Source organism: Hypomesus nipponensis, chromosome 13, assembly GCF_054491055.1.
Source record: "Hypomesus nipponensis isolate SF chromosome 13, ASM5449105v1, whole genome shotgun sequence".
NCBI classification, from domain to species: domain Eukaryota; kingdom Metazoa; phylum Chordata; class Actinopteri; order Osmeriformes; family Osmeridae; genus Hypomesus; species Hypomesus nipponensis.
Window position 1 is genome coordinate 5,093,111 of NC_140373.1, and position 17,456 is coordinate 5,110,566.

At 41.1% G+C, this 17,456-nt stretch overlaps 2 protein-coding genes across 5 annotated transcripts; one reads left to right on the forward strand and one right to left on the reverse strand.

Moving 5' to 3' along the window:
• The first annotated feature begins 1,053 nt into the window (after positions 1–1,053).
• On the forward strand, positions 1,054–5,936 carry LOC146259633 (uncharacterized). 3 transcript variants are annotated; one of them, XM_084670221.1, is made up of 6 exons: positions 1,054–1,162; positions 1,688–1,916; positions 2,095–2,198; positions 2,282–4,765; positions 5,026–5,237; positions 5,369–5,936. In XM_084670221.1, exons 2-6 carry the CDS (start codon positions 1,739–1,741, stop codon positions 5,454–5,456), a joined length of 3,066 nt encoding a protein of 1,021 aa, XP_084526347.1. In that variant the 5' UTR covers positions 1,054–1,162; positions 1,688–1,738; the 3' UTR covers positions 5,457–5,936. The 3 variants fall into 3 exon arrangements, with proteins under 3 accessions (XP_084526347.1, XP_084526349.1, XP_084526348.1); XM_084670223.1 differs by having other exon boundaries at positions 1,061–1,162; positions 1,726–1,916; XM_084670222.1 differs by lacking the exon at positions 1,054–1,162 and having other exon boundaries at positions 1,216–1,916.
• Positions 5,937–6,220: 284 nt separating this feature from the next.
• LOC146259634 (NADPH-dependent quinone oxidoreductase VAT1-like) lies at positions 6,221–17,386 on the reverse strand. Of its 2 annotated transcripts, XM_084670225.1 has the most exons (7): positions 17,256–17,386; positions 16,681–17,172; positions 13,266–13,473; positions 11,339–11,509; positions 11,018–11,107; positions 10,582–10,820; positions 6,221–8,848 (listed from the first exon to the last, which is right to left on the reverse strand). In XM_084670225.1, exons 2-7 carry the CDS (start codon positions 17,119–17,121, stop codon positions 8,660–8,662), a joined length of 1,338 nt encoding a protein of 445 aa, XP_084526351.1. In that variant the 5' UTR covers positions 17,122–17,172; positions 17,256–17,386; the 3' UTR covers positions 6,221–8,659. The 2 variants fall into 2 exon arrangements, with proteins under 2 accessions (XP_084526351.1, XP_084526350.1); XM_084670224.1 differs by having other exon boundaries at positions 16,681–17,367.
• Between the last annotated feature and the right edge of the window lie 70 nt (positions 17,387–17,456).

Here is a 17,456-nt window from a genome sequence, read left to right on the forward strand (position 1 = left end):
TGTGTAAAGTTACTGCCAACACAACCCTATCTTGAAATGGTCAAGGTCCTTCAGTAGTTCCCTGCAGTATTGACTTTAAATACTTTTTTGAATTAAAGTCAGTACATAATGTGTACCTTCTTCCTTCTTCAACCATGGTTGTTATGTAGGCTATTCAATCTGAATCTCCTAATTTAAATGAAAGGTGTGGAGAATATCTATTGATAAAGTTGTTCTATGAGTTGTATTTTTTTAATACCTAGGACAAGACTGGAAAAAACATTATGCAACAAACGTGTTGGTGTAAGAGTTAAACACCTGTATAGCCTACTTAGTGGCTAATAAAGAAACAAAGTCTATAAGTAGGCTTCATGTCTACCTACACGTTTGAGGATTTCTGGAGGAGATTCCAATACTCTGTTAGATATTTACATGTAAACACACACACACAAAGATACAGAGAGAGAAAGATAGAGAGAGAGAGGGAGGGAGAGAGAGAGAGAGGGGGGGGGGGAATAGACTACATCAGAAGCCTAGTAGAGTAAAGATTAGTGTGTGAGTTAATCTTTCCAATGTAGCATGTCTAAGCCTATTTCAATGTATATTACCGATTAACAAACCGCTCTAAGTTCTGTGTAACTCTATGGCATTCACTTGGACAAGAGTTATCTCTCAGATTGGATAAAGCTTCTGTAAATGTCCAATAATAAGAATAAATTGCATTTATATAGAGCTTAATCTGCAACTGTTGGGCTTCAACATTTGTTGTCCTGTGAACTCTACCAGTACGAGATGAATTAATGACTATAGGCATTCATATTTTTCGAATTTTTTAAAGTTGAAATGACATATTTACCATAGGATACCATAGGATACGAATTAAAAACAATCAAATGAGATTTGTCAATATGCTCCCCTCACACATGAGGCAATGATGCCCTCTTGTGGCAATACCGGGTAGGCTTTATTGTCACAGTTTCACTTTAGGCAATGTTTTAAAAGCGCGATAGGACGGACACAATACAAAATGTAACGTGGAATGAAATGGTACACGGAGATATTAATTTTAAATGCTGTTGTAAATGTACAGATAGGACTACATTTTTTCCTTACGTCATCACCCAACGGCGTAAGCTTACTTTCAGTTTCAATTCTTGAAAACACAGACACTCAAGTTCGACAGGTAAGTTTATTTTCAACAGTAAAATGCTAGGTTATATATGTTGATGTTCCTTATGCACTTTATATGACAGAGGAAAACAAGGTCAAAGGAAGCAGTTCAGGTTAAGACACTCGATCAACCATAGCCTACTTGATACGTTATTTTGTTGTACAATTATTTGTTTATAAATTCGAAGGAAGAGGCTATAGCCTAGCCTGCAATAGTGGGTATTTTCGTTATGCAGTGTTAGAAGAGCGATTTAGGTATCTCATGATTTGTGCTGTTCATATTTCATATTTTCTATGTGCAGGTGCCCAAGTAATGACAGTCAAGTTATGTTCCTCAACACTTCCATGTTGAGGAAGTGTTAATGTTAGAGCAAGCACTATAATTAAGTAGCAACGCTTTGAACAATTCTCAGCATTCTTAGAATATTACGATGGACATTTGTCCATTGATATAACGTGAGGCATTAAAACCACAGTTTTTTCTGAATATTACAATGACTGTAATACAGTTTATCATCAGTTGTATTTCACTGTTTAGGCATATGAACTACCTTTGCATATTTGTGGATCTTGTAGTTCATAAACAAGGATGGATGATCGTACTATTAGAGTGTGTGGGCTACCTGTAGACATCCCCAAGAACAGATTATCGGATAAACTGAAGATTCATTTCCTACGGAAAAAGAATGGAGGTGGAGATATTTCATCCATCACATTCTCCGAGACAACACCTGGCGTAGCCCTCATCACTTTTACGGATTGTGGAGGTGAGAAATCAACTTGCTTAAACAATTAACCAAGGACGTTTGATGGTATAATAGAAAACATTGACAATAAGGTATATTGAATAAAGATTGCAACTATGCATTTGCACGTTGTGGCGCAACGTGTGGAACCGCACTGCAAATACAACTTTATGTGAATGTCAACTACTTTGTTTTTCAGTTGGTCAGAGAGTGATTCGTCATGGCTTTCAAACATTATCAGTGAATGACATACAATACACAATGACATTAAGTATGCTCCCAAAAGAAATGGACCCAGATGAGGTAAGAAGTGTGTACGTTTCACATGTAAATCAAAATGTTCGCGTAATATTGCAATAGCTAATTTGTATTGTATTATCTTATAGATTTTCATTGATATAACAGTGAAAGTGGACTACAGCAAATTGCTTGGGAAAAAGAAAGCACTATCCGACATTTTAGTCAACTTCCCTGGCCTAAAAATGAACTTTCAACCGAGTGATGACATATGCATTCTAAATGGACCCTACTCAGAGGTCCAGGCACTGACTAAGTATATGCTGAGTGTGATGAACTCAAAAAACACTCAGGATATACAGTTACCTCGATCAGAAGTCCCAAGTGATCAGAAAAAATACCACTCCACCAAAAGAAAAGTGAAAAGTCAAAGTGAGAATGAGTTTGCTGAACAGTGTTGTGGAGTTGATATTTCAAAATGTTCTAGTTCAGAGAGGAGTCATATCCCTTCACACCAAGTGTCTTCCACTAACCGCAGTGTGGCATCAAGGGCTGGAAAGGCAGCAACATCACAAGAAGACTTTTCCATGATTATAGATACTGACATCTTCCGCTACCTCCAGCATTGCTCTAAAGAGTACAAGAGCATCCTGGATCGACATGGAGTAGAAGCACTGGATGTAACCACCAAGGATATTACCACACTCTACCTGCAGCTCCAGACGGGAGTTGATGGGGATGTGGAGTGCATGCAGCGAGCACATGTGGAACTGGGTAGCTTGTACGAGAAAACAGAAGCACAGCTTCGAAAGGTTTCGCTTCCCAAGGGAGGTCTCCCAATTCAGGGGCTCCAACAAGCCCTTGATGTTGTTCTTCAGACGTTCCCAGATCTAATGATAAATGAGGACAAGGTCAATGTCTATTTAGTCGGTAGTGGGACTGATGTGTCAGAGGCTAAGCAGTTCCTAATGGACATAGAGGCCCCGACAGATGAGCATGGTCGAGATAAGATCAAACTTCCTAATATATTTGTTCAACCCTCTGGAACTGTATCCCCGTCTTACATGCCGGAAGCCCAAGTAGATCAGCATCACCAAAACAGAGGGGCAGAGGAGAAAATGGACACCAATTTTGAGAAGGTAGTGAGTTCTGATGAATCAAAAAGTACTTTTAGATTCAGCTGGGGTGAGGTCAAAACTCCTGAGGATGATCTGACATATCCTCTTTTGATCACAAAACCAAATGAAAAGGAAAATCTGAGCCTTGACTGTAGACCAGTGTCAGAGATCATGGATTTGAAGGTACAGTCATCACTTTCAGCTGACAGGCCAGAGGATTTCAAGCCCTTGATTGAAACCAGAGAAGACACGCCATTCATGAGGAATGGACCTGCCTCCATAAACAGACTTACACCGTCAAGCTCTTCAAATTCAAACAGAGCCAAATATGCTGCCATTTCTGGTAAATTGCAGAGTCACTCACTGGACTTTGTACCCACAACTGTTTACAACGTAGCACCGACAAATTCAGTCGAGCAATCAAAGTCAGGCTCCACTCAGAGGAAGGTGAATAGTTTTTCTGGACCAGAAAAAGGAAATGGAAAGACAGACCACTTAGGTGCGTATTTACAGGGAAAAATGCCAAGCTGCAACTCCAGCAGCCAGAAACCTGTGAGGTGTTCGGAAACTTCAATCTTCAGTGTGGATGTGGAGGTGCCCAAGACTAAATGGCTATACCTGAAACAATTTTACCTCACAGAAATAGAAGATTTAACCTCTGACTTGCAGATGCATGAAGATAATGCAAGAGGAAAAGAGACTATCCTCAACCTCAGAGGAGCAGACGCCGCAATCATTGGAAAGACTCAGCAGGGGTTGAAAGAACTGGTCTCCAAAGTGTGTGAGGACTTCCACACCGAAGAACTGTTGAAGGCACATGTTGGTGTGTCTGACTCTAAGACTGTTGAATATGCATGTTCTGTGGTAAAAGAGACATTTGAGAAAGTGCTGATCTTACAGATGACCAGAAGCATTTTCGTCTTGGGCCCCAAACTGGATTGCCAAGATGCAATGTTGGCCCTCAAAGAGTTGTTTCTCATTGGATCTGAGGGGGGGAAGCCTACTCCATCAGAGTCACCTGTTTTTAAACTTCAACAGGAAACAAAGCAAGATGATTTTACAAAAGGAATGGCTACCGAAACCTTGGCAGCTAGAACCAATAAAGAAAATGCAGTGAGTGCAGCCTTGTGTCTTTGGTGCCAAGGAAAAGTCAACCCTCACTGCAGAACGTGCTGCCATTCAGATTCAATTGATGTGCAAAGCTCCCATAACAAGCACAGTGAAGTAAACCAACGTGAAGACAAACCAGTTGGACGCACAGTTGAGAAATCTGCTCTGCTTTGTGTTTGTGGGAGCACAACAGAATCCGTAACCTTGATGGCTTGTGGAGTGAACTTATGTTCAAACTGTAAGGAGAAAGTACATTCCAAGTGCTGGGTATGTCCTAAACCTGAGGAGAGTGTCAGTGGGATCAGGGGCACCATGAGCTTTACAGAAATGTCCTTCAGTCTGGCTGGGTACCCCAGGGATATGACATGGAAGATAACATATATTATTCCTGATGGCATCCAGGGGGTGAGATAAATCTGTTATTTGATCTTGAAGATTAAACCTTTTTTAAGTTTATTTGAAATGTGTGTGTAATTTCTGTGCAATTTTAAATCTATAACACCTAAATTCACAATTATAAGATCCATAAACATTGATTTTCAAGAAACTCCAATGTTCAAAGTGAAAATAATATATTTTACCAGATTCGTTTTTATCAGTAAAATATTGCAGGCATTGACATACTGCACATATATCCATGCCACTTCTGTTACCTATTTTACCAGGCAGACCATCCAAACCCTGGTTCACCGTTCAAAGGGGATATATTCCATGCCTACTTGCCCATGAATGAGACAACCCATAAATTAGTGTCGTCCCTAGAGCAGGCTTTCCATCAAGGCATCACCTTCTGTGTGAGAGCAACAGACTGCGGGGACAAGGTCACTTGGGGGAGAACCATCCCACACAAGACCAACATTGAAGGAGGAAAATCCAAGTAAGTCTTGACCTGGCAGATGGAAAAAGTGTTCAGCATGTAACAATGAAAGTGCACGAATCCACTAGTACAAACAAAGTGCACATCTAACACTCATAAATGACCTTTGTCTTCTGCTGTTTGCTGTGCAGGAATGGGTTCCCAGACTCCAGCTATCTAAAATGCTTATCTGAGGCATTGACATCTCAGCTTGTTAAAGAGAGCAAACATCTCAAATAAAGAAAACCTGAAAATTCTACTGACCAAATTCTGAAAATTCTACGGTATCTTACCAAATATAATCTTGAGAGTACCTGATTGTGGTAGACTGTGGCAATGTAGAGCATAGCCTCAATGCACTTCTTGGACCATGATAAACTGTCCTTCTCATCCATCTTTCATGAATGGTCTCCAGTGAATGTCCTAGACTTTTTGCCTTTTTGGAGGAAGGGATACCTCACTAAATTGCTTCTCCAGAAGTTTCTTCAAATTTTTATTGGGAGTTTTTCCTGTTCTTGTCTAAGTGTATGGGTTTGATATCTTTATATCAAAGATCTTTATCTGTGGGAATATGTAAAACACTTGTGACATTCACTCTAAAAGGGGCCATACAAATACAATGTAACTTTAAATTTGTATATCACATTGATTGTGAATGTATACATCAATAATAAAATATGCCTTATTGTAAAACTTTACAATAAAGTCACATATATTCAATGTAATGAGGGTGTATAGAATAATTTATTTGAAATGCCTTCTGTTACCATACCTGACTTTAAAGTAACAACACAGGCAGTTTAACTGCACTCAAATTTTCTTATAAGTGACTCCCAATTGTGTTATGTGTTCCGTACTGTAGGTGGAGCGCTTGTAAAAAAAAAAAGAAGAAAAAAAAATCTTTGCAGATTTGTACACAATATTTTGAACCGACCAAGTGCTGAATAAGTTCACATATTAACAGGTTTACATATTGCAGTTTGCACAGAGTCAAAAGACATATGTCACACATGCGTTTGGCATTTATTCTTTTCAGAAAACATTACAGATAAGGCAACAGGGCGATAGGGCACCAGTGCAGGAAAGCATTACAGGATATTGTGACAAGCAGATGAAGTGGTTTAACCTAGTTTCAAGCTTTGCCGAGAAATTCATTTGATGAAGTTAAATACTTAGAAGCAGATACATGTGTTTTACAATAAGGACAGTTAATAGTGCCATTTGTGTAAGAGTAAATACTTGGAAGAATCATATTTGGCAAACATTTTCAGAACATTTTGTTTTCAGCACCTAAACCATCACTTTAGAGCTCCACAATAGAACCACCTACTGTACTACTTGTATTTTAGTACACAATTCTAAATAAATAGTAACTATTTCCTAGTTACAATCCCATTCCCCTTCATCGGACATGATTCCAGCCAGGTCTTAGCTCACACCAGTTGCTCAGATGCCAGGAAAAATAAGGAATACAATTTCAGATCATAAAGGAGGAAAACCAAACAAATGAAAACATATACGGAAACATTTTACACTTACTTATACATTTCCAACAAAACAAATGTTTCAATAAAAACAGCAATAGCAGTGCTCTACGGTGAAGGCTTGTACTGTGAAAAGTGGCTTGGAGTGGAATGTGTTGAGCTGGTGTGGTTTGGATGGGGGGACAAGCTTCCTCTTTGCCTCCCCTCCCTCCCTCACTCTCTGCTGCCCCACAGCAATGAGTTACAGCCACAGCTGGAAAGAACATCTGCTTCCTCCACACTTCTATTTCATATTAACCATTTGGAGTCATTTATCTTAGCCACTAGATACAGATCCACTGATGTGAAATGGAGCACTATGAAGTCATCACAAAAACATTGAAACCACAAGATTGCATCAGACAAAAATACTATGAACTGCGATGCATATGTGGGTCTTGTAATGAATATTGGAAACTTAAAGTGTAGGACAACAATTCTTAATAATCAGTTATACTGTAGGATTGTATAGGATTGAAATATGAATGTTGAAAGACCCAATAAGCAAGCACAGTTAAGTTAGCAATCATGTGGTTTGATACAAAAGTCAAGTATATTCCCCATTCTGCTGTTCCAAAAGGCCAGTGGGGGTTGATTGACCTGGAAGAAATCAGGGTTAATCCTTGAGTCACACAGAAACAACCTGGGATTTACTCACAAAGTAGAGGAGGCACTGTAATTACTGACAAGCCAACAAGGACCAATAAAGATGAAGAGAAGCAACAGAGTACACTGAGGGTAACAAAGTGTGATCAGCGTCACGTGCCAAAAACCTTTACACACAAGGTCAGTTAAGCATTGTTGACATTGTTAAGCATTGAACAAGGCAAAGGAAGTCCAATTTCTCACTCTTTTTTGTTTTTACGTTAACTGTCAAGAAAAAGGAAAGGGGAAAGTTGGCTTGCAATTGATTTGGCACACATTTGGTCAGGAAAAGCAATCAATCAAATTACAATGTAACACTGGTCCTTCTGGTTCTCTTTAGATGGCCAAATCACATAACACAAATACTGTATGTATCCATTCAAACACATGACACTAAAAGAGAGCATGCAAAATGAAACCTCTAAATCTCTCTAAAACAGATAAACACGCAAAAACGCATACTGTAGATGTACTAGACACAACCATCTAAACATCACACACTTTCCATTAAACAGTGACATACGTTTTTTTTTTTAAAGAAGACCGGCTTTCCAATTCATAGTTTAAACACAATTTCTGCAAGCTAGATCAAGAAGAGCATGCAATACAAGTTGGATATTAGAGGGCTACTTAAGTGTATTAACTGTAACGGCTAAGAGAAGTTGGAATACCTAACTAATTTTTTCCATTGAAGGCTGCAGTGGTGGAGGCTATAAAACAAATAACAAAGCCTCTTGTCTGAGGATCTTTCTTACAAACCAGAGGGTTCACAAATAGATTTAGGTAAATTGTTTCAACAAGACAAGGCCACTAGTTTCATCAGACAAGACAGGGTCAAATACAGTAATACTGTCTTATATCTGAGGCGCACTTGATTTGGTTTACCAGAATAATGAAACTAATGGAACTGTCCCATAAATTAAAATACTCGGGTAAAACAACTGCACCACAAATAGTGTCAAATACATATATATTTCACCCAGGTCTATCAGTTGGTTATATGCTGGACAGTCTAAATAGATACTGCCCTTAAACATAAATGAACAGCTACTATTTTAAATTTCAACAGCAATAGGTCACATTTTAACTCACTGGTCATAGACCTGCAGTTAGGGGCAACATCATCCTATATATGAGAAACAAACAGCATACACATTATTAGCAAAGTTTCGCCCCTTGTCACTTTTTTTTTTTTTTAAGTAGGGTAAATAGGTAACTGTGGCATAGAGAAGATCTGTAGGTAGAGGTACTTAATAATTTTATTCAACAACTATCTCAATTCTTCTCTGCCTGGTCATCTTCTGTAGGAGCCTCTCTCATGTCTCGTTCTGTCTCTTCTTTTTGGTCGTCCGTGGCGGCTGGCTCAGGGATGGATTCAGCCTTCTCCTCCTTCTTAGGTTCAGGAAGCAGAATGACTTTTCCAATGTTGTGGCGCTCATGCATACGCCTCATAGCATCACCCACCTGAGAGAGAGACAGACAGGCACACAGGCAGGCACAGACAGACAGACACACAGGCAGACAATCCGTTTTTTTGGTGTAACCATAAATGATTCATGGATCACATTGCCCCTCAGTGGTTTTTCAGATAGGGAGTGAGACAGAAACTGGTATTTTTATGATTGAAAACATAAATGTCTCGTTTTACATTACTTGTATGGCCTTTCATCCATGTCCACATACTATGACAGATTATTCTGCTTATATACACACATAACATAGACACACATGCAGCACTTATATCCACATAAACATGCTATCTCTGTCTATTGGCCTTCCTTCTACAAGTGTCACTCCAAAATTCGATTTCTGTCTACCCCAACCCTGCCTCATTGTGACTCAAAACAAATATGTCCTAAACGGCCGACACCACGGCAACGAGTTTGTCACCTAGCAACTGACGTCGAGGCCCATCTCATCTGATGGGGGTGACCGTAGTTCGCAGTTTGACACGTCAGACACAGTACATAGGAGGGGGTTCTGGGCTGTAGCTGCAGAGATCATTTGCACCAATAGTTTGGAAATCCGATTACTGGTATATGATACACACCCCAATCCATTCTGACCATCCTTTCATCTTACAGTTTGGTGGTTCTATATTTATGTCTCAATTCAAAATAATCTAGATAAGCAGTCAAATAGTAACATAGCAACCAGAGTCATTTCCTGTTCTCACCGAACCAAACTCTAATCAGCCTGACCTTAGACCCACCTCTCCCTCCTCCTCGGGGTCCTGACCAATAGGGGTGAAGTGGTGAGTAATAGGGAGTGACGAGCAAGTCTCTTGGTTGGTGATGACTAGTTGCCATGGAAACCTTTAGAATGGCTCAGGTAAAGGAATCAGCTTGTTTTGCAATGATATTACAGAAGCACCAGAAGCACCCCTTTGCAAACAACAGCCAGCAGGCCTCCCTCCTTTCTCATCACAAGCCCATAAGTGTGTGTGTGTGATGTTTGCTCAACAGGCTTGGCAGCGTCCTCCCAGTGTGTGGATGTGATATACCAAATCATACTACAATGGCGGGAGAGGTGTAAACATATCCTTTCAAGGCAGTCGAGAAGAAACACTTCCCACTTAAGTGATTACATGAAGGCAATATGTCAGCTTGTTTCGACTGCAGGGATCCTTGGGGAGCTAGGGCATCTGCTTAATTTGTGGAAGAACCTGGAGCCAGCTTTAAGATACAGTTAACACAGACAGTTATGGAGCTAAGATTAAGATTATTACTTTAGTAACACACTTGGGGGACATTTTATTTGCCGTTCTGGAATTCATTGAGTTCTAATAGCTGCTATTCAGAGTTATGGGCATTGAAATAAATGACTGCTTGTTCAGATTTTCTTCAACCATGGGAATTTGTGATTTGTAACTCCCTTGCATCAATTGACGTTACCATAACAATATACACAATAAATCATGGTTCCAATAAATTACAAATAGAAGAAACTCAGTGGAACTCTATCATCAGTTGAATTATTACATTTTGAACAAACACAGTATGACCTTTATAGGGGATGAAGAATCAAGTCAATTATCCGCAAGGTAGTTTGTCATCAAGCACTACTCCTGGATACGTCTAGTGTACATCTTTATCAATACATGGATAACAGTGTTTAATTGTGTACATCCAGTACCCAGAAGTACATTTCTACATGCATGTAAACACACAGACAATCCTCATGACACTCCAGCCTACCTGCTCAAAGTGATAGGTGGAGTCAATGCGAGGTTTGATCTTGCCCTGGTTGTAGAGCTCCAGCAGTTTGCCCAGGGTTTGGAAAATAAGTTGGTCATCATTCAGGTAGCCCAGGTGGAAGCCACACACTGCCTTGTTGGCATGCATCAGCCGCAGTGTGTTAATAGTGAATTGGTTGTACCAGGTCTTCGCCAGGGCTAGAAGGTTCTTCTTTTGACCCGTCACACAGTTGGCGGCACCTGGAAGATGGAGGGATAAGCTGAAAGTCTGTGTCTGTGCATCTGTGTAGTTGATGGTTATAGATTGGATTCCAGGACATAATAGCTTCGATATCTACTTTAAAGCCTTTAAATCCTTTTTTGGTGCAAATGATTAATTGTAACTTGAAACTATGTTGACGAGGAGTATATAAACTGAGTGGGGTAGTGTTTCCTACCAAACACTATGAGCGTGCCCATGGGTTTCAACAAACTGAAGCCCTTGTGGGTGTCTGATCCTCCAAGAGGGTCCAGAACAATATCCAATCCTGAGACAGAAACGAGAGAGAGAGAGAGAGAGGGAGAGAGACGAGAGATAGAGAGAGAAAGAGGGACAAGAGAAAATAAAAGGATCATTAACCACTGAGAAGCACAGCGACACCATTGCAGAACATAATTTGCTATGCTCCATTTGCCGTATTTCTCCACACAGCCCCGACAGTGATGCCTGGAAGACACAAAATGGTGCCACGTACTGACGACTCTCTCGATGACCTCACCGTTAGGGCTGATATTTCTGATCTCCTCCACGTAGTCCCGTGTGCGGTAGTCGACGGGGTGGGTGACCCCACCTTCCCTGATGGTCTCATGCTTGCTGGCTGACGCCGTGCCGAAAACGGTCACGTCCTTTACCGTTTGGCAGAGCTGGGTGGCAGCGACGCCCACACCACCTAGGAAAGGGGGAAAGGCGTGCAAAGCACAGGGGTTTGGTCGAGGTAGGAGTTACAGGATGTGACATGATGGATGTGCCAGATGACAGAAATGATGTGTGATGGAGATTCAATTTTTGTATGTCCGTGATTCGTGTCAGCAGTTGACAATGAAATGAGCTGATGGAGGTGGTTCGTTACGTATAATGGGGGTAACTTGATGGACAAAAAATATCCACGGCTGTAATGTGTGTATCATCAATAAAGACCCATCAGAGTTAGAAGGGAGCAGTGCATATTGATCTTTATCTTAACACTGAGCCCAGTAAGTGAAACCACAGGCCTATAAATTGTGGTTCAACCCAATGCGGACAGATCCATTTCTTATTTAACAGAGCCACGGCTACCGTCCATCACTAGAGGCAAACTGCTGTGTCACTGGTACAATTAAACCCTTGGAAGCTTTTAGCAAACCTGGGAATTCTGCTTACCTGATAGACTCGCCCCTTTATAGGGGTTACTTAAAAACCACTTCCTTACACTTTGTCCACAAAGCTAATGGATCACATGACACAAGCTAAATCCTGCATTGTATATGCGTGGATCTGTGTGACTAAGGGGACCAGCCTAAAACTAACCTCATATGACCAAACTATGAAGAATATACATTACAGCAGATACTGTAAGTGAACTGGAATTACTTATTTTGGAAGCATGTGATACTGTAGGCTTCTGTTAGTGATTTCACTGGCCATGTATTTCAATGCCCTCCACGTACGTAAATGAGTGGTTTCAAATCTGTTATCCTATCACTGTTTCTGTTAGCCTCAATTGCTTGCAGTTTCCTGAAGGTAGTCTACAGTACATTTCTAAGCTGTTAATATGTGTACACAGTCCATAGTCAATCTGATACATTTTCTTTTCCCAAGGCGACTGTAGCGCCACAAAGTCCAATGTTGTTTATCCTGAGTGTAACCAAAGCAATGACGCATGATAGTGATCAATGTTGTCATTTCTCTAAGGTGCTGCATGTCGAACAGAGTTAACTTCAGATGGAAGCAAGGTAGGGTTACCATGGAAATTGAGCCACATGGTTTCAGGGCAACAAACGAGGAGCCAATGATTTATTTTCCCGCCCACAATCTGGTCTTCCATTGGAAGGCCAGGGGCAGCATCACAAAGACAAGCATATTCACTGGTGCAGATCAGAAGGTTTTCAACCTGCTATGTATGTGTGTGTGTGTGTGTGTGTGTCTGTAAAAGGCAGAATAGAAGAACATTTTCACCAAAATATGAGAATTATGGCTCAGGGTTCAGTTCTGAAGATTGTATTGCAGCACACCTGCCATTTAAGATCTTGCACATTGAAACAGAAAGTGACAACCTATGAAACGATAAAAGGTACCATACCCCCACACATTACACTTCCTTATATGTGTTTCACATAGGCACACAAACAGCATTTCCTTACCTCAAAGGACACCATACGTCTTTGGTTTTCATTTCTGGGTTAAATGGCTACATGCAAAGCAAAGCAACCAGACCTACAGTACCTGGTGTTCAGAAAAGGTCTACAAAATACTGCAAGTTGTTCAGTCTGCAACGTCATACTGCACATGCCATCTTCTACAGAGCAAAGACAGCATGCCTGGCGACTGGGCCTTCACACCCTGCTGCTGGTTTGTTTTTAAATGTTTGTGAACAATACACTCAAATCCGTATTTGAGTGTACGGCAGTCACTGAGTGACTACACTGTGTGCTCGGGGTTGGTTTTACCTGCAGCCATGTGTATAAGGACGCTCTGGCCTGACCTACAGTTGGCCATCTCAAACAGCATCAAGTAGGCGGTGAGGTAGTTGATGGGAATGGCAGCACCCTCCTCGAAGCTCATTTGCTCAGGCATGATGACGGTGTGGTCAGCGGACACAGCCGCCACCTCCTGCCACAGACCGCTGAGACTCATCACGATGACGCGATCGCCAACCTAGGAGGAGGTGGAGGGTGTACACAATAAATTCCTGTACAGTGCATGCTTGGTCAAGTGGTCAAGAGATTGGTTTGACTCATCTCTACTAACCATAACCACAAACTCTCGACGGGTCTCTAAACTTTTAAGAAAATTCTATATTTTCTTATAGAAAATATTTCTTGTTTTCTTTTCGCCAGCTGTGTCTACTTAAGAAGGAGTTGCAGGATCACTATTAAAGATTTTTTCAAACATTTTTCATATCTGTCTTGTATGGGGGGGGGGAGGTGTAGGAAAGCACTTTGGACTCATTGGTAATGAAGTTCCCTTCATGCTTAGTCACCCCACTGAGAATCCCAGCCATTGTACTGATGTTTTGAAGTGCTCCAAGACACAGGAAAGAGGTCTGATCTGTCTCTGAATGCATGACCACTTCCTGTTTGTATTGCCTGAAGACCCTAGGGTTGGTCCTCTTCCTGCAGCCCTCAGTCGTGACAATAGATTCTCACACACTCGCATGTCCACTCTTAAGTGGAAGGGACAGACACACTCCTGCACACGCAAATTGGGAAGCGCACACGCTTTCTCTCTGTTTAAAGATTTGTTTTGCATTCGGCAACAAGAAACAACTTGTGACTCCTCAATCACATTGCTCCTCATCAGAAATCATCCTGAGCATGTGGGGGTCATCTACTGCAAAGACTATGAAAGGCAAATGACAAAAAAACATCATGGTGATGACAGTAAGAGAAAAGGACAATTCTGCCAAAGGAATCCCATGGATAGTGTGTTTTTGCACATTTGAGAGATGGCATGAATCAATGAAAAAGATCATGATCTCTATAAAGACTCAGTGAAGTAAACAAACTCAACCAATCCTTTATGATAGCAAGTGTGATGCTGGTTTGACTGATAACAGTTAAGGATTTACACAGTCTCCTTTCTTTCTTTCCAGACCCAAGGAAAAGAGTGCAGAGTAAAAAAAAACGTATCATTAATCCCTGATATGAAAGGGTTGTATTAAAGGCAGATCTGGGATCAAATCCAATCTGATTACCCGCTCCTTCCACTCTATCCTGTTAATTTGAATTAACTGATGCAGTTACAATGATGCAGTGTGAAAATGCTACATACTATCCTACAGAAGCAGGTGAAAGAACATGCTATGAAGGTCAAATCAAAACACCATAGCCTACTATGTTAAAAACTTCTCACCGTTAATGATATTTTGCCATGCTGATAGCAAATATGATTACAAAAAGACTTAAATTGCTCTTCTGCATCTACTGTACCTCGAGGGTATGAGACTGGAATGCATTCAAGAAGGTTAATTCTGTTATGGCCGACACCATTTTCCAGGGAAGTACTTTTCTCCTAACCACTTGGAATAACTCTATTGCCAGAATCTACTGTATCTGATCATTTCAAAATTGGAGGGGGGGGGGGGGGGGGTAGTACTTCATATGTTCAGGGAAGTCACCTAGTTTTCCTTCCAATATATTGTTACTCTGTAAAAGGCACATCTGCTTTGCTTCAACTCAACAGGGATTTTATGTCTTCAGAAACTGCCGCACCCCAAGGTCCACCTCAGGACAGCCTCACTGGTTTAGCCAAAATACACAACTCAGCTCTGCCCAATGAAAACAGGTCTAAGCCTTCTCTCCAAACACTCAGACAGAGCTATTCCTTATTGTCTACTACAGCCTTGTGCTGCTGTTGTTGTTGTCTGTGATGGTTTGTGCCAGTTGTTGCTCCCAAAATGATCAGCTAGGAGGAATGTGACACTCCCCCTATGGGATTCCTGTTTATGATATAAAGGGGAGGCACAGGAGTGTGGCAAGGAGGAGAAGGAGGAAATTCCTTTCCAAACTTGACAATGTGGGACATCTGTTGGTTTGAGTCACGGGGCTGAAAGTATCACACTTCAGACTAAGAGAGACTTATGCACAATCCCTCGTCCTGATGCACACTACAGACATTCACACATGGGTTAACCCTTGTGCTGCCTTCAGGTCACATGACCCGTAGGTTCACAACGAACCATCGTTGTGTTGCGACAACTTTACCCAATACAAAAACAAACCTTTTAAAAAATATTTTCTTTTAACCTTCGCGATGTGGGGGGTCTGAGACAGCCCGACAGTTAAAATAAATGCTTCACTTTGTTTTTGTATGTGGTAAAGTTGTCACAATATGATGGTGGGTCACAATGACTGAAGGGTCAGAATGACCCGAAAATAACACATGGGTTAATATCTCATCTACCATTCATCCATGTTGAGACTCTCTTTCTCTCTCAATGATACACACTTCATATGCACATACTCCAGCAAATAAGCAATAAAAAAATATTGCTGATGTCAAAGATAAATATCATAGCTCTAGATCAAATACTGGATCATATCTTCGTGTCTGCCCTTTAGGTAGGTTTATGTATACCCTGGCTTGCCATCGCCATATTTCATTGCACCTACCCCACACCATACATCCAGCACATAGATAACACATTATGACAGGAGTAGAATCCCACCTCTTTAATAATGTCATGCCTCAGGTGTAGGGAGCTTGGTTATGTTTAATATGAATACAGGGTCATCTAACCTCTCTCATGGAGGAGGATGGTACTGTACTCTGGATCCCTATCACTACAGAACAGAATAAATGAAGATATATTGTGTTACTATGGGGTGTAACTATGGGGTTAAGGGCAAAGAGAGACTGAATGCTGCTCATTCATCCTTGGTGATTTCATTGCATGATTTTTCAGTTCAGAGGGACAAATCAATTCCCCTCAAATAATTTATAAAGTAAATGAACAAAATGACTTCACACACAAATGAACAAAAAATGTATCATATGGACGCTTAAAAGAGGCAAAAGATTATTATTACCATGAACAGTTATAACCTGCTGAAATCGTACTTTAAATGTGTCATTGGCTATTTAATTTCGGAAGTCTTTTTGAGAAAAGCCAAAGGATACGATATGATTGGTCGGGCATCGCCCACGAGCGTCTCCAGACAGTAGGCCCTATGGGCCAATTCTAACAAGCAAATACAGGTAGCCTAATAAAAACATTTACCATAACATATGACTAAGTGGGCAATTCAGTAGCCTATACAACACTGGTAAGACAATAATCATGCATTTTATTAACTTTGATTGATGGCCAAATGAAAGTTGTCGAGTGATGGGGAGGGCTAATGGGTATTGTTTTAGACTCACTTTTCTATCTGTCACTTCTTCTCCAACGTCTTCAATCACCCCAGAACATTCCATTCCGGGTGTGACCGGTGGAGAAGGCAAAAGCTCATACAGCCCCTGTCTTCCCATCAAATCCGCGAAGTTCAGACCGCACGCCTTGACCCGCACTAATACCTCACTGCTTTTCAAGCTGGGCTTGCCTTTTTTCACCTGAAGCTTAATTTTTTCATAACCTCCGTAGCCCGTTAGAACCAAAGACCGATACGTAAAAACTTCCTCTTCGGGCGCCTTGTTTGGCGTCACCGCAGGTGGGTCCTCTGTCACTGGGATCTCAGCCGCGTGGGCTTGTGCCTCGGGCGTTTCTGCCTCTTGGGTTATTTCAGATGGAGGTTCCAGAGGTGAATCATCGGTCTTCTCCTGTTCAGTAAGCTGCTGCTGAGCCGGTGCTTCTTCGCCAGACATGGTCCAAATGTTTCTTCTAACACTTATTTAATTGAACTGATTTGCGGTTTTCTATGCAAAAAGGCAGAAAAATAACTTTATCAGTAAACCAAGTGATTTAATGCAATTAGGCAATGAGAAAATGTACATCCCACCGTAGCCTGATGTGGACCGCCAAGCGCTTTCAACAGGTTATTCCAAGAGGTGGGGAGATTTTGTGCTTGCGCTCTAGCCAAAATAGTGACAGCTCTGCTCGTTGGCAACGGGTTGGAGAATAAGAAGGGCTACGTAAGATGTGGTAATTGTCAAAACACGGAAAACGGATTTTGGTCAAAAGAGGAGCGAAAAGCTCCTGT